This window comes from Rutidosis leptorrhynchoides, chromosome 8, assembly GCF_046630445.1.
Source record: "Rutidosis leptorrhynchoides isolate AG116_Rl617_1_P2 chromosome 8, CSIRO_AGI_Rlap_v1, whole genome shotgun sequence".
NCBI lineage: Eukaryota > Viridiplantae > Streptophyta > Magnoliopsida > Asterales > Asteraceae > Rutidosis > Rutidosis leptorrhynchoides.
Genome location: NC_092340.1, coordinates 217,274,761 through 217,297,915, shown reverse-complemented (window position 1 = coordinate 217,297,915; position 23,155 = coordinate 217,274,761). Strand labels below are relative to the sequence as shown.

Genomic DNA, 23,155 nt, shown 5'->3' with positions numbered 1-23,155 from the left:
TCTATACACTATCGATGCACTAAATGCAGTAAGACGTGTCTAGACTTAAGAATAATAAGCAGGCAATTCCCTAAGGATGATAAGCAGATGGTTTCCGACTAGAAATGATAAGCAAAACTTTTTGACAGGTAGACACGGTCAAAGTCCAGACTCACTAATGTATCCTAACAACTACCAGTTAGACACACTAATGTAAGACCTGGTTCTCTAAGACCAACGCTCTGATACCAACTTTAACAACCCGTCCTATTCCTCCTGGACGATGTCATCAACATTTGGTTCCATTGCGATGATCGACTCCAAGTAATGTCCTTAGTATGAGCTAATGCACAGCGGAAGACTTAATTCGTACCTGAGAATAAACATGCTTTAAAAAGTCAACATAAAGTTGGTGAGATATATAGGTTTGATGCTAGCAGTGTTATAACAATGGACCACAAGATTTCATATTCATAAACATTTTAATAAAAATATTCTAAGTTGTTGAGCACTTGGTAACCATACTTAACATTTAATCAACGTCGCATATTCCCTTTATTATGAAATCTCCCTACACTGTACCAAGTGTAGTAACGAAACGAAGCACTGTGCAACCATTAAATACTGGTCGTCCAGTCCGGTTGGGGTTGTCAGGCCCGATAGATCTATCAACAGGATTCCCGTTTACAATACCCATGTAAATTGTAGTTACCAAGCTACAGGGAAATATGCCAGTGGTACAACTCAATGTAGAATATATATATTTTCATCACTTGTGTCCATAACGTAAATCATTTATAAAAGTAGTGCATGTATTCTCAGCCCAAAAATATTTAGAGTTTAAAAGGGACTATATACTCACCTAATGTATTTTGTAGTAAAAATACATATAACATCATTGAACACATATAAGGTTGGCATCGGATTCACGAACCTATATCATTTATATGTATATATTAACACATATAATTATAGTCGAATAATTTATGTATTAATATAACTATTATTTTAGTAATTCATGTGTAGATATATTTATTTTATATATTTTAAATAATTAATTTATAAAATAAAATTTTATTAAGTATGTTTTATGTAACTAACTTTTATTATAATAATAATAGTATTGATATTAATATTGAAAATAATAATAATATAGTTGTATTGATAAAAATAATAATAATGATAGTAATAATATTTCAAATGATAAAAATATTAATAATAATGTTAATACTTATAATGATAAAAACAATAATAAGGATCTTTTAATAATAATATTATTAATAATAATAATAATTCTAGTAATAACAAAAATGATATTAATAATAATAATGATAATTTTAGTTTTAGAATGATAATTATATTTTTAATAACAAAAGTCTCAATACTAATAATAATGATAATTAGTTCCTAGCTTATTTATAATAATGATAATAATTATAATAATAATAACCAATAAGGAAAATAGGCTACCTTAAAAGAAGTCCCAAAAAAAATATAATATCTTAGTTGGGTCTCGAACCCGCGACCTCTTGTATAACACCAACACTCTTAACCATAGAACCATATCAGTTTTTCTGAATTATACTATGCCCGTTTAAATAAAACCAGAACGTTTCTGTCCTAACCTCTTCTCTTTCAGTAACGAACCCAATCCTTTCAGCAATTCATCAATTAATTTAATTTTTGGTTTTTTTTTTTTTGATTTATTTTCTTTTTAAACGTAACAGAAATATTGAGTAGGGGAATTCGGATTAACAGAAACAGAATAAAAATAAAAAGACAGTAGCAGTAGCCTCTTGCGAACTCTTTTAAACTCAATTGGTGATTTTAAGATTTGAACACTTTTAGAAAATAATCACAACATAAAATAGGTGTTAAATCATGTAATGAAACTGCTGAAACCATTAATTAACCTTGAATTATAACTAGTAACTCGAATTCGATCGGTTGACTTTTTAAACTAAAACTTTGACTATCAAATTCATCTTTGATTTTGTGAATTGAGACTTGAAAATATGCAGATAGTATCAAGACTTGATTTAGATCACAACTGCATTTTTAAAATTTTAAAATTAAAACGAAATTTATATTTTTTGATTCTCACCTCATGCGAACAGGGGACGGGGTTCGTTTATTGAATTGCTATTTTTATTTATCGAATAGCAGTAGAGGATTGATAATACTGGTGGTAATTGATTGACTAAAACAGATAACTAGGGAATCGATTTCTGTAGATGGAGTGGGTGTGTCGACATGTCCTCACGGGTAGAAGGAAAAAAAATAGAAAGGGAAGAGAAAGAAAAAGCAAATCAGATGTCGAGGTTAAACCCTTTTACAGCTATATTTATATTCATTTTACACATATGTTCCTATATATAAATATACTCCTAAATAATACATAACTGTATATTTGTCTAGCAATATTATCAGTTGTTCGATTGATAGAGATAGAATGAGGTCAACAATGGTTCACAAGGCAAATAGAAGAAAGAAAACAAACAGAAAAAGATAAAGAATAGAATATGGTAACCAGTGATATATAATTAACTGGTTTTTCTTTTATATCTATTTATTTTCATTTAAATAACCATATTTTATATAATTATAATTATGTATATATATATCTCCTTATGTATATATATATATTTTATTAAGTATGTAAGGAACATTTTAAAATTAATTACGCAAATACTAATATCTAATATTAATGAAATAGGTAATAATAATAATATTAGCAATAATAATGTTTATAATAATAATAATTATCAAAATAATATTAAATATAATACTGATAATGATAATATTCAATAATAATAAAAAAAATGATAACCTTTAATGATAATAATCATAATACTATATTAATTATAATAGTTATTTAGACTGTTAATGGTAATAACATAATTAGCAATAATATCATAACAATTGATATATATAAAGTTTCATATTGGTATGTTATGTTGATAATACTAATTCAGATATTAATATTAAAAATAATAATATGACAATACTTCAAATTATATTTCGAATTATTATTTATATATACATACACACATATCTATTTACAATTTAGTTGTCTGTGAATCGTCGGGATTAGTCAAAAGGGTAACGGATTTCATGAATATAGATTTCAAAGTTTCTAAACTCAATATTAAGGTTTTTGCTTATCGTGTCAGAAACATATAGAGTTTAAGGTTTAAATTTGGTCGGAAATTTCCTGGTCGTTACAGATATGCAGTCAAATGCACGGTTATTATATAAAAAAAAAATTTAAACAGCAGTTCGGGATGACTCAGGGGGACTAAACCACCCACGCGTTCATTTCCCGCAGTTATTAGTTAATGGTACTAGGCATAGTAGCAATGCTATTTCGGGTAGTGAAGAAATTCAGGCATGTGATGTTTTGCTATCTGATGCCACTCATCCGACCTGCACTTCAGGGCAAACGATTGGTTCATCGACCACAAATTGAAGGTGATGTTAATAATTAGGTTCTCAATGATATTGGATTTCTTGGTGGTGATAGTATGTTGATATTATTTCCATTTGAATTTTATTTTTTTACATTTATATTGTATACAACAGTTAGAGTTTGAACAATATGTCTATTGTAGTTACTTTTTTGGTTATAATAAATGGTGTTTCTTTTAGTGTCTTACCTTATTTTTTTTCCTGTTCATTGTAGGTGTTACTAAATATTATTGTGATCTTGGTGATTGTGACCGTGTATGTAATCACTCTTCTGCTACGTTTTGGTTTGATGAGCGGGTGTAACTAATACCAAGTGATTATAATTTTTGTGCAGGATGGAACAACCGCCATCAGTAACTGACCTGAAAGTTAATGAGAGCAACAAATTACTTGAAGCGAAGGTGTATCATACATGGATCACACACAAATTGCGAATCAACGTACCTACGACATACTGTCGCGTACTGGTAGATCGCTCTATGTAAGTACTGAATACCCACATTAGTAATTCAATGCCTAAATAACCCATAATCAATAAATTTAGTTATTGCATAACTAACTGTCATGGAAACGCGATACAAGCCAACATGGACATCCGACAGCACGATCATTTTAAACGTATATTGATTCTAAATGCCACATATAAAATCTCATGTTACTACACCGAACACATAAACCGATGGCAACAAACTATTTCCAACTTTATTTCACTTTGCTTCGGACTGCAAACTGTTTTCGCCTACTTCCAGTTCAATACGTATATAACAATCGAGTTCACATTTACGGGTTCACCACAGGTACACTATTCTCAGATTTCTTTCAGTTTATTTTAAACTTTTATAGTAATAGTAATTGTTGCATTTTCTTAATAATCTCATCATTCGTACTTGATGCCTACATGAGGTACTATATGAAATTAGTTCTAATTATAATACGTTTACTTAACCAATCATTGATTAATATGTGAGCAGGGTTGGAACTCATAAAAATTAGTTTTAAATAATTATAACATGTTATCTTAGTTGATCATTGGATAATATGTGATCTTAAGATGTGGCAGCGATGATATAAATATTATATAAATGTAAAATACCAAAAGCATATTGTGCCGTTTTATGTTTTAATACATATCGAGAATTATCAGTTACTACTGTTTTATCATGGATTATTTACTTTGATGCTATTCAGGTTGTAAGTCTATAATGGTAAAAGTAGTAAAATTTCAAGTAACTAGGTAGCTGAATATATATATATATATATATATATATATATATATATATATATATATATATATATATATATATATATATATATATATATATATATATATATATATAATGATATGAAGACAAAACTGTTACATAAAAATAACAGTTATACACGCACTAAAAAAGACAAGGAGATTACATTTGCTGCATTCCGAGCCTTAGCAACATCAGGCCAGTTGGGGACAAAAACAAAAAGTTTATTGACCTGATCGATCTCAGGTAAATTATAGTAAATATATATAGTATTACCTACTATAATTGAAATAATTAAAGCCCATTTTAACATACACAGCGGCAATGCTATCTCTTTGGCACTTTGAAATGACCACGCATATACTTTCAGCATGGCTGAGTATAACTCACTAGAACCCAGTCCTCTTAGCCGCAAGTACATGTTGGGCCTAAAAATACGATGATAAAAACTCCAATAGACTAATTGCAGCTAAGTAAGAAGATGTGTCAATGTTTTGCTTAGTAGAGCAACCTACATTAGGGAAGGCATAACAACAAAGAACAACTTCTGTATAACTTCTTTATGTAGCTGCTGTAAACTATAATAGAAACCACTCCTGTACAAATTCTTCTATATATGCAAACACTTCACTTGCCCTATATAATCACTATCATCATAACTCGAAAATGAAAAAAAAAACAGCTCAGCGAAGCGCGCATCGACCATTTTCTAGTATATATACTAATTCCCATAAAAAAATCTGCACTCCCATTGGCTATCAACACTTCCAATCACTGTTCTACAGTTTATCAATGCAGTTACAACGTTCTTTTCTTCTTTTTTGAAGGATCCAGACCATTCAAGTTGTCTCCACTCTATTTTACACTTCCACATACTAATTTCTGTACCCACCGTTGCCACCACCACAACCACCACACGTCAACCACCAAAACCACCACATGAAACATTATCGCAACCACCAGAGATTTGGCCCAACTGTTATGGTTTGAGGCATTCGTTTTTTCCCAGGTTTTACCTCTGTTTCCTTTTCCGTTTCTGTTTATGTTGATGAGGAAATTTATTTCAAGTGCTTTAAATTATGCATACCAACTATTCGATAATTTGCCTTAAAGAGTTTTTTTATTGAAAGTCGAAGTGCAAATATTATAATTTTGCCTAATCTGCCACTTTATAAGTTTACCAGGTACATAAGAAGGTTTTGCTAGATCAAGAAAATATGGAACCTCTCTATGTCTTGGTAAGTTTAGATTAAGAATTTTAACTTACAAGACCAGATGTTTGTATGAAAGCCGATATGTCAGTTATAATTTGGTATGCGAACTATAAATATTTAACTATCATATATGTATGGATATGGATCCTATTGCCATATTAAAAATTGCAGGCATGTTGTTTGTGATGGTTTGATTAAAATTGTGACACTACATATATTGTTAATATATAACTCAAGGTTATTATATTGATAAAGCAAGTAGAATATAAGCAGATTATTGTCTTACCGTATAGCTTTATTTACATTTAATTGTTTTGCTTAGTAAAGCTATTTTTCACTATTGCTTTTCATTTAGCATGTCCAGGTTGGTGGGTCCCCATCATATAAGATTGAGAGAAAACTTGGGAAAGGGGGTTTCGGGCAAGTATATGTTGGTCGTCGTATTAATGCACCGGTTCCTCATGAAAGAACTGGTTCTAATGCTATAGAGGTATAACATATACTAATAATATATACGTGATCATTTTAATAGTTGCAATACTGACTTTTGTCTAATGTATCTTTTGGAATTTATAATATAGGTTGCGTTGAAGCCTGAACATAGAAGCAGCAAAGGATGTAACTATGGGCCACCATATGAGTGGAAAGTCTACAAGTAGGTTTTGTTTGATCTTTGTACATTTTGATATACTGTTTGTCTTGAGTTGAAATAAAGATGATTTGTTTGTTTGGTTGGTTAATGTTCAGCACGCTTGGTGAAAGTCATGGTGTGCCACGTGTGCATTCCAAGGGTAGGCAAGGTGACTACTACATTATGGTACGTGTTACACTTATGTCGTTATTCGTTGAAGGTTTATACAATATTTAGCTGATGTTGTTTGTTATTGTAGGTCATGGATATGCTTTGTGGTTTGTGCTTCTTCAACTTCGTCTCCGGTTTATGCATCTGATCATTTGATCATCGTCTTTTTGTTTGAACGGTTTTCATATAAATGTCATAATGGATATTTTGTTTTTAAAATTAGTTGGTTAAATTGTTGTTCTTTTGTGCATGGATGTCTTTCATATTCGTATTATTGACGGAGTTGGCTTTTTTCCTTTTCGCCTTCTTATTACGTTACAAGGTAGTGACGATACTAATCGCTGTATTGTTTGGAGCTTTATCACGAGGAGTGTTCTTCTTGCTGGGAATATAAGTTTTTTTCATAACCTTTTTTTATTTTATTTTTTTATTTTATTTTTATTTTTTATCAAATTTGTGTGTTTGATGTTACTGGCTCTTGGTGTTGTCATTGGTGACTTTATTGTGGGTTTCCTGTTTAGTGTAATCTGTGTTTAGTCTTAATTTGTGGTAAGTAGTATTCGTGCAACATGAGTGATAGAAAGAGGAAAAGAATGGTTGAATTTGGTTAGTGTTCTACTCCGGTTGTAACTACCGGTGTTCCTACCTTATGTACGTGTATTCGGTGTTCTAATCCGGTTGTTAATGATACGCATATCCGCAAGACTATGCGGATTACGCATCCAAAGTTCTAAACCGCACACAAATTGTCATGTCAGAGATATGACATGGGTATAGCCGCACTCTATGCGCCTATACCATCTGATGCGAGTTTCGTATACTTGCATAAGGGTCTAGTAAATTCTAGAACGATGTACGATATAATCAATTCGGATTCTTTTCCTTAAATAACGAAAGTTAGTTGGGAAGAGATTGCATTTAATTAAGGAAGGGATTCTATCAAAACCCTAATTCGTGAGCCTATAAATACATAGCTTATAAACCCTAAAAATATATTCGGTTACTCATACGTAACATTAGCATACATATCTTCATCGTACGAACAAGCTTCATACGATCTTAAACGTAAAGACTTTTAGGTATGTCTTGAACTATAAAACCTTCATGTCTTTAGGCCACACAACCTCGTATGCTAGGTTGTTGGTGGACTCTCAAATCGGCCACCCTGTCTGAATCGAAACGATACCGGTGTGGGTTATCCACGACTAAGTGTCGGAGGTCCGAATGTTGTTAGTCCTTAAACCCCACTATGCACTCAAGCGTAGGTTCACCTTGACCTCGTGAAAATATGCTTGATCATTTGGCGCCATCCATGAGACCGGTTATACGAAACAAATAAGATTGGAATTTATGTTGTATACAATCTATTATACGTATCTTTTTCGTAAAACTTTTGTTTAATTAATCGGTCACTTTCAGGCTTTCAGATTGTCAGCAAGAATGGGTGGAGGAAGTAAGAGTACCAAAAATCATGGGCGATCGGATTCTCCCGTAAGTCCAGGGTTTCAAACACCTACGGTGACTGTTACGAATACACCATCGACGCCACCTGCGCCAGTCAAAGGCACGTCCAAGCCTCCATCAACATCAAGCATTGGAACAGGATCAGTTGCATCAGAAATGGTCCTTACAGAATCATCTAAGAGTTGGTGGCATTCTCCGGATGGAAACATATTAGAAACAGGAACTAGCTTCAAACCATTAGAGGATCTACCTCCAAAAAATCTGAGCTTCGGTTCTCCAAGCGAGACCATTCCACCAGGTTTCAAAGTTAAAACTACCTATGTGGGCACCATGCCCATCATCACTTCGGTGGAACCTGAAACTCCTATTGAAAGGGTTACCACCGAGAGCGCTCAGGAAAGAATCAGGCAGAATGATCTGAGAAATCAAGATGGTTCATATATCAAGCTGACACCGCAACAAGGGTCAATGACATATACGTCTTCGCAACCTATCCCTAATGTTGCAACCAACCAATATAGCGGGCCGCAACATGTCGTGACCAAGCCAAATAGTTTTATATCCCAGTTGCAGCAGGTCGCGCCACCGCATTTGGCACCAGCTTTTAATGAACCAGCAAGTGTTTAGGAATTCATGAACAATTGGTTCGCGGTAATGCAAGGACAAAAAGCCAGGCAAAGTCTTGAGCTAGCTCCTACAACTGAAAAGTTTGTACCAAATATTGCAAATCATACTTTTATAGTAGCACCAGTGGTACCCTTAACGTTAGGAAGTTACGATGGACTGTCAGATCCAGATGATTTTTTGCAAAAATTTGAAGGAACCGCAAGAACACACAGCTGGGGTGATGCAGTAGCATGTCATATGCTACCAATAGTACTACAAGGGGTAGCAAGGGAATGGTTCAACAATTTGCTAGTGCAGAGCATCACAGGCTTTGCGGATCTGCGTTCAAGATTCTTATTAAATTTCCACAACCTGCGCGCTCGCAAAAGAACACATGTTGAATGTCACGACATTAAACAAAAGCAAAAAAGAAAGTTTGGGGGAAGTCATCAATAGGTACACCAAGGAAGTGGCGAAAATACAAGACCTCCCGGAGAGTCAAAAAGTGTCTGGTTTTATACACTGCATAGACACCGATAGACATCTCTCTTTGTGGCAGCGGCTGCGCAGAAGAGTACCAGAAAATTTTGCGGAGGCTATAAAAGAAACGCATGACTATATGCGTGCTCAAGAAGATATAAAACAAAACCGCGAAAGCAACTCTTCGTACATGGACATTGATGAAGATTATTATCGAACACGAGGACGAGCATCAGAGCATGGCAAATGGTATAATAACAATGGGCCGTCCCTAAGCGGTAATTACAATAACAATAAATACCGCAAATTTAACAACAACAAAGGGGGAGGAGTCAGAGGTACAAAAGTAATCACACCGACAACGTCGCATTAGTAAAGGACCTCACAATAATGCCAAAAGAAATTCTGGCTACAGAGGCGGTGTACAAAGACTTCGATCCACCGGTCCCTATGTCAAAATATGGGAATAGAGACAAAAGTAAGTTTTGTGACTTTCATGACGATTACGGTCACGAAACAAATGAATGTCGGCATCTAATAGAAAAGGTGGTTGTCGAACTTAAAAAGGGAAGATTACAACACCTGAAGAAAAGTGGAAAGGCATCAAGTGAGAAGCCGAAGGGAGAAAAAGAATACCGTGGCAAAAGAAGAATGATGGAAGGAAAATGGATAAAACCATTAATATGGTAACCAGCGGACGAGTAAATCAGAGACGCAAGTTAGAATTATCTGAAGAGTGGGAAAACACTCCCATCATGTTCCCGGTCATAGCACAGGAACCCTCAGATGCACCCATCATAATTAAAGGACGCGTTAAAATCTGCGGGTACATCATAAAGAGATTACATATAGACACCGGCTGTGGTGTTGATATAATGTACGAACATTGTTTCCGCTTGCTGCCAGGAGCGGTGCGAGCCAAGCTAATAGCTCCTAGCACCGCATTATTAGGATTTTCTGGGGAGTCTGCATGGCCAATTGGGATCATTCAATTAGAGCTAGAGCTGGTAGATGATGATAATAAGGAGTTGGTAAGAAGTACAATAATAGAATTTGCTGTAGTAAGGTCTTACTCAAAGTATAATGCACTCTTGGGACACACAACTTTGCAAAAGCTGGGAGCTATCCCTTCCACAGTGCATGGCCTCATCAAGTTCCCAACACCATTAGGAATTGAAACTATAAGGTAAAAAAAACTCGATGCAAATGTTGCAGCTGTAGAACAAGCAGAAAAACAGCCAAGCGAGGCAGAACAGCTGCGAAGCTGCATGATTATCGCAAATCCACGATATCCAGAGCAAAAAATCAAAAATGGTGGAGGATCATTCGATGAGACAAAGTTCAAGCTTCGTAACATATTAGCTTCTAATACGGATCTCTTTTCATGGAAAGAAGCAGAAATGACTGGCGTACCAAGAGAAATTATTGAGCATAAACTTAATGCAAATCAAAGTATGACGCCAGTACGACAAAAGAAACGCGGTATAGCACCGAAAAGAAACGAATGGTTGAAAGCGGAGGTTGACAAGTTGGTCAAAGCAAATATATTACGAGAGGTAAGGTACCAAACGTGGGTAGCAAACCCGATAGTGGTAAAAAAGCCTGATGGGTTGTGGCGTATGTGTGTCGACTTCACGGACATTAATAAAGCCTGTCCCAAAGATAATTATCCTCTACCCGAAATAGACTGGAAAGTCGAGTCGCTGGTACGCTTCCGATATAAATGTTTTTCTGTATGCGTACAAAGGATATCATTAGATACAGATGGCAGCAGATGATGAGGATAAAACTGCTTTTCACACAAGCCAGGGAATATACTGCTATACCAAGATGCCATTTGGTCTAAAAAATGCGGAAGCAACATACCAGCGTGTAACAGAAAAGGCTTTCAATGGTCAGATTGGCAGAAATTTAGAAGCGTATGTTGATGATTTGGTGATAAAAAGCACAACAGAACAAGGTTTGTTGGAAGATGTATTAGAAACGTTTGCATCGTTGAGAAAGATAAATATGAAGCTCAACCCGTCGAAGTGCAGTTTTGAAGAAGAGGAAGGAAAGTTTCTTGGTCATATAATAACTGAGCGCGGGATATGCGCAAATCCAAAGAAAATATAGGCAATCGAAAATATGCCGTCACCCAGAAATAAAAAAGAAGTGCAAAGTTTAACGGGTAAATTGGCGGCATTAACAAGGTTCTTATCAAAATCCGCAGAGCGATCGCTCCCCTTTTTCGGGACATTAAAAAAATGCTTAAAGAAAATGGATTTCAAATGGACAGAGGAGGCAGAAGTGGCATTTCAGGAAATGAAAAAGTTATTAAAAGAGTTGCCAACAATGACTATGCCGATTGCGGGAGAAACATTGATACTATACTAAGCAGCATCAAAAGAAGCAATAAGTTCAGTATTGATAGCAAACAGGGAATAGGTACGCGCTTCAAATCAAAATCTAGTTGTTTCTTATTTAATAGTCATTTATCATATATATTATGTTGTGCGGACAGGTACAAATGCCTGTATATTTTGTTAGCAAAGCTTTAACAGGAAGCGAATTAAACTACCCTGCAATTGAAAAACTGGTTTATGCATTCGTGCATACGGCTAGACGCTTAAGAAGATGTTTCCAAGCGCATTTGTGATGACCCGAGAAATTCCGACCAAATTTAAACTTAATCTTTATATGGTTTCGACACGATAAGCAAAGTCTGTTAAACTGAATCTCAAAAATCTTGAACTGTTTCAGATATCTATTTGACCTTTGGCTATTCCCGACGATTCACGAACATTTGCGTGTAAATAAATATGTAATAAATATAAATAGATATATATAAATATCAACATGAGTGTATAATTGATAATTTGAATTAATTGAATACATTTTAATCATTTGAATTAAAAATGTAAAATAATAAATAGAATAATTAAGTATTATTAAAAAGAATAAATATGATTCTCATTAATAATCATAATTATAAAATATAAATGTATAAATATTAAGTACAAATGATATATAATTATCAAATATTATATAATTAATAAATTTTACTATTAATATAGATACAAAGTAATTGCATGATACATATTGTTGTTATAATAATATTATTATTATTATTACTATGAATGTTAAAAACTATCTTTTTATTTGTATCATTATCATTATAGCTAGTAATAAGATTATAATTTTCATTATGATAATATTGGTATTACTATTTATTATCCATACCATTGTCATTAAGAATCATTATTAGTATATATCATTATTATCATTATCAATATTATCATATTACTATTATTATTTTATTTTTAATAAAAACAGCATATTTATAATTAGGATATTTATTATTTATTTAGATTTAATATTAATAAATATTAAATATTAAATATAATATACATGAACTGATATTACACGTCTGCTATTTATTTGTGTCTCCATCAGTCTTTTAATTTTTTTTATTTTTTTCCTCCTTTTCCTGCTTACCCGTGATGCATTGTCGATATACTCATATTACATATAACAATCGATCAATTCTTATAGTATGTCAGTCATTCCAAACCCTTTTCATCATCACAATCAATTTCATTACTTACAGCTATGAATTTTCGAAAATTAAAACAGAAAAAAATTAAGAAAATAATTCGTATACTTCTGTTTTGAACTCCAACAGCAAAACCTTGAATTCGAACGAAATTTCAAAATGTAAAAGTGCAATTTTGTTGGGAATCGCCTATGTAATCTATCTGTAAAGTTTCATAATCGAATTCCTTGAATTGAATTCTAATTTTGGAGTCAAACTCTAATCTTAAAAAGTAAAACGATTTTAAATCATTCAAATTCGCGAGTTGTGATTTGATTTAGGTCAATAGGGTGATTGTCGAGTGTTCAATGAGTGATAAGAAACATTTTTCATTAAGGGATCGGGGTCTCAAAACAGCTTAATCTTGAAATCAAATTATGAGTTCAATTTTTTTTTATTCGAACTGCAGTTGCAGTTACTATTATTTTTTTACTTTCGTTTGCTAAATTATTTTAAACATCTAACATAGATTGATTTACGTTTCATTTATAATTAATAAAACAAACGGATTATATTTTCAAACTTGTTTTGATCCTTGGGTCGATTTGTGCTTGCTAATGAGGAAGAAGATGAACAAAAGAAACATACAATTTATAAATTATTTGAAATGGTTATAAAACAGAAAGATAGCAGATGAAAGAGTGGTTGAATGTATTTATGTGTGAGCGGGAGGTCTCGAGTTCGAGTTCCGTACACAGCAGTTTTCTTTTTAAGGCATTTTTTAAGGTTCGTGAATTCGAGGCCAATCCTGCATTGTTCAGCTTCGTCATATGTATTTTTACTACAAAATACAATATCGTGAGTTTCATTTGCTCCCTTTTTAATTGCTTTTGCAATATATTTTTGGGCTGAGAATACATGTGATGCTTTTATAAATGCTTTACGAAATAGAGACAAGTGATTAAAAATGATATTCTGCGGATTGATGTGCTAGGTAATTTAGTTATATGTTATGAGAACATGTAAGCGCGAATCCTAAAGATAGATCTATCGGGCTTAACACCCCCATCCTGTAGGCTGCACTAGACATAAGAGCTAGTGGGCGGATGTTTAGTACTTCGAGGATTATTTATACACTTGCGAGTGTACATATCCATCTTTGCAAAGACGACTTATTATATTATTGTTAAGGTTGGTTACTGAGGCCTCAACATAAGTAGAACGGTTTTATACACTTGCGAGTGTACATATATTTATAAACTAAAATCTTGTGGCCTATTAAAATAATGGAAATGATTGTTTATGATAAACTAATGAACTGACCAACCTTTTGGTTGACACTTGAAAGCATGTTTATTCTCAGGTATGAAAGAAATATTCCGCTGTGCATTAGCTTATTTCAAGGATATTACTTGGAGTCATTCATGACATATTTCAAAAGACGTTGCATTCGAGTCATTGAGTTCTTCAAGATTATTATTAAGTCAGTTATAGTTGGATATATTATGAAATTGTATGCATGCCGTCAACTTTCGATGTGATGAAAGTTTGTCTTTTCAAAACAAATGCAATGTTTGTAAAATGTATCATTTAGAGGTCAAGTACCTCTCGATGTAACCAAATATAATGTATTCGTCCAGATGGATTAGGACGGGGCATTAGAGTTGGTATCAGAGCGGTGGTCTTAGCGAATCAGGTTTTGCATTAGTGTGTCTAACTGATAGTTGTTTAGATGCATTAGTGAGTCTGGATTTCGACCGTGTCTGCATATCAAATGTTTTGCTTATCATTTAGTGTCAAAAATTATTTGCTTATCATCCTTAAAGTCTAGACACGTCTTACTGCCTCTATTGCATAGACAGTGTATAGATAAATTCATATTTTAGCGTATCTGTTATTATTACCTTTGCCTGACAGCTTCTGTAAATTCCTCTGTAACTTATGGGATTTTAGTATTATATATGCATATGCAAACTATGTATTACAGGGCACTAATCTATATCCTATAATCTATTTCTTATCGAAAATCTTTTATCTAACCGTACAAGATGGAACTCGCAACTAGTTCAAATTCCTCGAATTTCGACAGCTATTCCGATATGGATTTCCACTCGAGCTCCAAAAGCAGTGCAACCGGAATGGATCGGTTAATCAGCCATCACCAATTCTGGATGAATTGGGATGGGTTCTTAGTCGACTTAACCAATGGAGACGAGAATAAGGCAATCCTTTCCACCAATCAAACTTTCCCCTTTTGGCCAACAACCTGAAGCAATTACCGGCGAACCTATCCGAAACACCATTTCCAGTATCATTTCCAGGGTATCTCGTCACGATTATATACTATCTCAGATTCAAAACCTTATTCATCCGCTAATTCCGACCGACAATCATCCCGGAGTAATCGAAGAAGTCAACGAACTTCGCGCTCGAGTAATCAATTTGGAGAATATGGTGCAAAATTTACCAGCCTCAGCAACATCACCGACACCAACAGTACCATCAGTAACAGCACCAGTACCATCAACAATCCATGCCTCAAAATCTCATTCTATACCTCGAGTATAATCATCGTTCTGCATGACGTTCTACATCATTTATCTTCGTTCGACATAGCGATTATGTAATCTCTAATGTTTTAGAGATTATATATTCTTGTTCTAACATTAAATCAAATGAGTTTAATATCATATTGACTCATTAAATCCATGATTACATCTGAAGAAAATATATAGGTATATATATTTTTTTCATAAAGATGGTAATTAAAAATTCTTTCGTGCAAACTGTTAATGGTGAAAATATTTTAACGGGTATGTAATACCCGAGGAATATTTAGATTTTACATTAATAAGTACACTGTACATTCTTTCAAATCTAATTCAACAGTCATTTACTATCCTACTTATATCCACAAGATATACGAATCCGTTACCACAAAATAACCATTTTCATTCAATTTCATATTTGGATTTTGACCTATCAGAATCCAACAAGTGGCATAATGAAGAAAACATTGAACAAAATAAAATTTGTTAGAAACAAACAAATTAACTATGAGAAAATTTTTGTTAAGAATCCACGCTAACAAAATCCTAGCTAATTGTTCCTAGCTAACTGTTAATTCCTTATTACATTTTATTTATCGCAATTTAATTATCGCAATTTATATTCTCGCAATTTTATTTATCGTAATTTAATTTCTGTTATTTACTTTACGCATTTTATTTATCGTCATTTAATTTCTGTTATTTATTTTACGCACTTTAAATATCGGGACACGTATACAAGGTTTTGACGTATCATATCGACGCATCTATATATCTTATTTGGAATAACCATAGACACTCTATATGCAGTAATGCTGGAGTTAGCTATACAGGGTTGAGGTTGATTCTACAATAATATATATAGTTTGAGTTGTGATCGAGTCTGAGACATGTACACGGGTCACGATACGTATTAATTAATTCGAATATTATATATTAAACTATATATGAATTATTGGACTGTTAACTGTGGACTATCGACTGTGGACTAATAACATTGGACAATTAAAATGAATTAAAATATTGATTATAACATATGAAACTAAACAATTCTTCAAGTTTGCCACTTGATTTCATCTTAAACCTCATTTGTATCTTACCGATTACAATTTGCGTTCAAACCTTTCATGATTCTTGAAAACACCTCAATCGAGAGGATGAATCAATCGCACTTCATCTACGAAAGAAAAGATTTATGCGTATAGTTATACACCTGAACATACTAGAAAACTGAGTAAACGTTTAACACGTATCTGTGCTAGCTCCTTTAACGTTGTTATTACTGAAAATAACTTTGCAATCCCTTTTCAAAGTAGCCAATTTTGTCACAGCTTCAGCAAATCAATGTCGACTTTTCATTCGGATAAGCTTTAGTATAATCTTGTTATATAAGTTGCCTTTCGTCATCGTTACCGGGGAATCCTTTTATATCTCACCACATTAGCAGTAAACTTACCAACAACTTCATTGATCTTTGACTTTCCGAAAAACCATTATATCTGTTCATTAAAACCTTAGCATATACTCATCCGCACCTTGTAACTAGAATTGCCATACCAATTACCAGGAATCAGCAAACAGTACTTTCAATCTCGCAGTGTTTCTATGCCAACAGTTATATATGTACATATAACGTCTATCTCCTGAACTTACATACTGCGAATGTTAAGTTTCTGAAAAACACCCTAAACTGCGAACTAGTTCTCGAAATTTTGAGATTTCTGATGAAGCATCAAAAACTGTAAACAATCTTAACAGTCGAAAGTTTGATGATAAAGAATAGTGGCTGAAGAAGCTCAGAAGATGAGAAGAATTTAGTACAGAAAAGCAGATTATGCGAAACTATGAAGGAGGCTGTGGACAAATCATAAAGACTAAATCTGCCTTCAAATAATCCTGATGATTCTGTTTCTGATGAAATCTTTAGCGAATATCTTGCTCTGGACTCATGTTAAAATCTTGCGGAAAATCTTTCTTCATCAACCATCGAACTTAGAAATTCCAAAATATCATCATAAATATCTTCGATATTTCTGAATATATTTCCATAAATATTCTCGTCCGAAATTATTTATCTCTTCGTGCTATCTATATTACATCATAAAGGAAACTACTTTAGTTTCTAAATTTCTTTAAAATTCAAGTTTAAATTATGAATGTTTTTGAAGTAGTGTTGGGAATTGATGCATGAATTAGTATAATATAATGACACTTGATCAACGTGATTATATTACAATAAGTCATACTGAGTTTCTAAATGAAACGTGATGATTCACAGACCATAACGTCATCATGTGCCATGTTACACGACTCTTACATTCAATCTAATATATAAACATATCAAGAATATAATTTCTTGACAGTTCTATCTTTTCTCTTGAATTCTGGTAATTTAACCAATCAAGATCATATTATTACAATTTCTCTCTTGAAACGTTAGCTATGTTCATTTCAAATTTCATATCTATGAAATCTGGACCATTATTCGCTTGACTTAAAGTCGGGAAGAGAAAACAAAAGGATGGAACTTCAAAATTTAAAGGAAACGAAGGGAGTAGATTTATAGTGAAATATTCGACAGAGCAATCGAAACAGTTCATCGTATTTAACCAAGAAGGATTCTAATTTCCTTAAGAACCAAATCTTATTACGAAGATTTTCTTTAAATCCCTTGAACTCCGGAAATCAACCCTATCTACGTCAAGAGATATGACGAAACTTTACTTTTCACATTTCATTCTTTTGTGATAGCTTTACTCGTACTCTTCACTTAAGCGAATTGTTTTATCTATATTACTCAATGATGATAAAAACTCTAATCTCTAGCTCGTACGCGTCATGAAAACATACTTATTGTCAGCCATGACCACCTCACTCAAATTTCGGGACTAAATTTCTTTAACGGGTAGGTACTGTGACGACCCGAGAAATTCCGACCAAATTTAAACTTAATCTTTATATGGTTTTGACACGATAAGCAAAGTCTGTTAAACTGAATCTCAAAAATCTTGAACTGTTTCAGATATCTATTTGACCTTTAGCTATTCCCGACGATTCACGAACGTTTGCGTGTAAATAAATATGTAATAAATATAAATAGATATATATAAATATCAACATGAGTGTATATATGATAATTTGAATTAATAGAATACATTTTAATCATTTGAATTAAAAATGTAAAATAATAAACAGAATAATTAAGTATTATTAAAAAGAATAAATATATATGATTCTCATTAATAATCATAATTATAAAATATAAATGTATAAATATTAAGTACAAATGATATATAATTATCAAATATTATATAATTAATAAATTTTACTATTAATATAGATACAAAGTAATTGCATGATACATATTGTTGTTATAATAATATTATTATTATTATTACTATGAATGTTAAAAACTATCTTTTTATTTGTATCATTATCATTATAGCTAGTAATAAGATTAGAATTTTCATTATGATAATATTGGTATTACTATTTATTATCAATACCATTGTCATTAAGAATCATTATTAGTATATATCATTATTATCATTATCAATATTATCATATTACTATTATTATTTTATTTTTATTTAAAAATAGCATATTTATAATTAGGATATTTATTATTTATTTAGATTAAATATTAATAAATATTAAATATTAAATATAATATACAGGAACTGATATTACGCGTCTGCTATTTATCTGTGTCTCCATCAGTCTTTTAATTTTTTTTTCCTCCTTTTCCTGCTTACCTGTGATCCATTGTCGATATACTCATATTACATATAACAATCGATCAATTCTTATAGTATGTCAGTCATTCCAAACCCTTTTCATCATCACTATCAATTTCATTACTTACAGCTATGAATTTTCGAAAATTAAAACAGAAAAAAATTAAGAAAATAATTCGTATACTTCTGTTTTGAACTCCAACAGCAAAACCTTGAATTCGAACGAAATTTCTAAATGTAAAAGTGCAATTTTTTTGGGAATCGCCTATGTAATCTATCTGTAAAGTTTCAGAATCGAATTCCTTGAATTGAATTCTAATTTTGGAGTCAAACTCTAATCTTAAAAAGTAAAACGATTTTAAATCATTCAAATTTGCGAGTTGTGATTTGATTCAGGTCAATAGGGTGATTGTCGAGTGTTCAATGAGTGACAAGAAACATTTTTCATTAAGGGATCGGGGTCTCAAAACAGCTTAATCTTGAAATCAAATTATGAGTTCAATTTTTTTTATTCGAACTGCACTAGCAGTTACTAATATTTTTTTTTACTTTCGTTTGCTAAATTATTTTAAACATCTAAGATAGATTGATTTACGTTTCATTTCTAATTAATAAAACAAACAGATTAAAATTTCAAACTTGTTTTGATCCTTGGGTCGATTTGTGCTTGCTAATGAGGAAGAAGATGAACAAAAGAAACATACGATTTATAAATTATTTGAAATGGTTATAAAACAGAAAGATAGCAGATGAAAGAGTGGTTAAATGTATTTATGTGTGAGCGGGAGGTCTCGAGTTCGAGTTCCATACACAGCAGTGTTCTTTTTAAGGCGTTTTTTTAAGGTTCGTGAATCCGAAGCCAACCCTGCATTTTTCAGTTTCGTCATATGTATTTTTACTACAAAATACAATATCGTGAGTTTCATTTGCTCCCTTTTTAATTGCTTTTGCAATATATTTTTGGGCTGAGAATACATGTGCTGCTTTTATAAATGCTTTACGAAATAGAGACAAGTGATTAAAAATGATATTCTGCGGATTGATGTGCTAGGTAATTTAGTTATATGTTATGAGAACATGTAAGCGCGAATCCTAAAGATAGATCTATTGGGCTTAACACCCCCATCCTGTAGGCTGCACTAGACATAAGAGCTAGTGGGCGGATGTTTAGTACTTCGAGGATTATTTATACACTTGCGAGTGTACATATCCATCTTTGCGAAGATGACTTCTTATATTATTGTTAAGGCTGGTTACTGAGGCCTCAACATAAGCAGAACGGTTTTATACACTTGCGAGTGTACATATATTTATAAACTGAAATCTTGTGGTCTATTAAAATAATGGAAATGATTGTTTATGATAAACTAATGAACTCACCAACCTTTTGGTTGACACTTGAAAGCATGTTTATTCTCAGGTATGAAAGAAATCTTCCGCTGTGCATTAGCTTATTTCAAGGATATTACTTGGAGTCATTCATGACATATTTCAAAAGACGTTGCATTCGAGTCATTTAGTTCTTCAAGATTATTATTAAGTCAATTATAGTTGGATATATTATGAAATGGTATGCATGCCGTCAACTTTCGATGTGATGAAAGTTTGTCTTTTCAAAACAAATGCAATGTTTGTAAAATGTATCATTTAGAGGTCAAGTACCTAGCGATGTAACCAAATATAATGTATTCATCCAGATGGATTAGGACGGGGCATTAGAGCATTCAATAATGGTCCTAACAGACCAGCCAATAAATAAAGCAGGTATGAAAAAAAAAAAATGTATTGTCAAAAAACTTAAAATTGCTTGATAAATTCTAGCAAGTTTACATTCGCTGACACTTGTTGAGCAGGTGCTATATAAACCAGAAAATTCTGGTTGCATGGCCAAATGGGCTATTGAATTGGGTGAGCATGAGATAAGCTTCTCACCAAGAAGTGCGGTAAAAGGGCAAGTCCTAGAAGATTATCTGGCTGAAATAGCCGTAGATATCGAAATCTCTCATGAATCAAAAGAAATACCACCTCCGCCCGAGCAGCTGTGGGAAATGCACATAGATGGGGCTTGTGGTCCAGAAGGCGCAGGGCATGAATAGTCCTAAAAAGTCCAGAAGGAGAAGAGTATACCTTCGCGCTGTGCTTTAGCTTCCCTGTAACAAACAATGAAGCTGAGTATGAAGCATTGTTATCTGGAATGTGGGTAGCAAAATATTTGGAGGTAAAAGAATTGTCAGTATATGTTGACTCGCAGCTAGTTGCAAACCAATTGAACAGGATATTTGAAGCACATGATGAATTGATGCAAAAATATCTGAAACTGGTGCAAGAGCTTGCAGTAGACTTTGATTTATTCCAGATAACTCAGGTTTCAAGAACATTAAATAAAAAGGCGGATGTGCTCAGCAAGCTATCCGCCTTAACATTCAGCCATTTTAAGAAAGAAATTTGGGTCGAGGAAGTGAAAGTTAAATCCATTGACATAGACGGTGTATCTGCCACAGTTGAGGAAGAGGAGCAGAGTTGGATGACACCGATAGTAGAGTTTCTGAATAAAGGTGCATTGCCAATGGATTCAACAGAAGCAAGAAAGATTAAAATGAAAGCACCGATGTATTTGTTAGATAAAGGAATTCTATACAGAAAGTCTTTCTTGGAACCCCATTTGCGGTGTCTTAATCCAACTCAAGTAGAGTCAATCATACGTGAAGTGCACAAGGGAATGTGCGCTTTGCACTCAGGGCACAAAACAGTGGCGTCAAAAATAATGCGGCTCGGATACTATTACCCGTCAATGTACAGAGATGCCGCGGAGGTAATACGCAAATGTCAGTCGTGTCAGCTGCATGCACCAGTAAGCAAAGCTCCGCGACATCCAATGATACCGGTTGCATCTCCATGGCCATTCTGTAAATGGGCAATTGATATAGTGGGGCCATTCCTCGCAGGACCAGGAGGTGTAAAGTTTTTGGTAGTGGCCATTGATTATTTTACAAAGTGGGTAGAAGCCAAACCGCTGAAAACAATTTCGGGCAAACAAATCCGAAATTTTGTATGGGAAAATATCGTATGTCGGTTTGGAATACCAAATGAAATAGTAAGTGACAATGGTACACAGTTTGAGGGTAATCCATTCAGCGATTGGTGCCAAGAGTTGAACATAAAGCAAAAATTCACATCAGTTCCACACCCCAGGCGAACGGTCAGTGTGAGGTCACAAACCGGGATATCGTGTTAGGAATCAAAGCAAGGCTTGGATTGTGCAGAAGGGGTTGGATAGATGAACTGCCTAATGTACTGTGGGTGCACCGCACAACTCCAAAAGGTGCGACCAATGAAACACCTTTCAGTTTGGTGTACGGGTCCGAGGCTGTAATACCCGCTGAAATAAATGTGCCAACTATGCGCATAGCTTCCTTCGATGAAAGTAGCAATAGCGAAGAACTGCGTGAAAATCTAAACTTAGTTGAAGAGCGCAGGGAAATGGCAGCCATAAAAGAAGCTATCAACAAACAAAGAATCGCAAGCTAATATAATAAGCGCGTACAACTATTATCTTTCCAATTGGATGACTTGGTATGGCGAAAGAATGAAGCAAGCATAGCAGAAGACACGGGTAAACTCGGACCCAAATGGGAAGGAACATACAAGGTTATTGGCATAAGAGATACATGGGCGTATCGACTAGCAAGTTTAGATGGAAAAGCAATAAAACGCACCTGGCATGTGCAAACACTGAAATGGTGCTACGTATGAAAAAACTACAGAGGGATTGATCACCCCAAATAACTGTTTAAAGTTTTTAATATGTAAAAATTTTATTTTCCACTGTAAACATGACAACTAAGTGTTGGTCAAGTGATATGTTTGAAATAAATTGAATCATGCAATTTAAGCCAATAACTTGTGAATTTTTATATTTGTTGATTGCATGCCCCTTAAGCTGCATACGGACACACTCTGATCTCAAGTGGCATAGTTTAGTTTGGTTACTAATACTATTTTTAATGGTGACAGTAGAAAAATATTGGTTTGTTTCAAACGCTCGTACACCGCGCAAGACGGAGACTTGCACAGTCAATACTATAAAACACAAGTTTGGTT

At 33.4% G+C, this 23,155-nt stretch overlaps 1 protein-coding gene across 1 annotated transcript; it reads left to right on the top strand.

Moving 5' to 3' along the window:
* Positions 1–21,248: 21,248 nt before the first annotated feature.
* On the top strand, positions 21,249–22,582 carry LOC139864012 (uncharacterized). The gene is made up of 2 exons (XM_071852604.1): positions 21,249–22,148; positions 22,190–22,582. Exons 1-2 carry the CDS (start codon positions 21,249–21,251, stop codon positions 22,580–22,582), a joined length of 1,293 nt encoding a protein of 430 aa, XP_071708705.1.
* The last annotated feature ends 573 nt before the right edge of the window (positions 22,583–23,155 follow it).

Coding starts and splice junctions, on each gene's coding strand:
- LOC139864012 (XM_071852604.1), top strand. CDS start 21,249: ATGTGGGTAGCAAAATATTTGGAGGTAAAAGAATTGTCAGTATATGTT. Junction 22,149..22,189: donor TTGGAATACCAAATGAAATA/GTAAGTGACAAT, acceptor TAATCCATTCAG/CGATTGGTGCCAAGAGTTGA.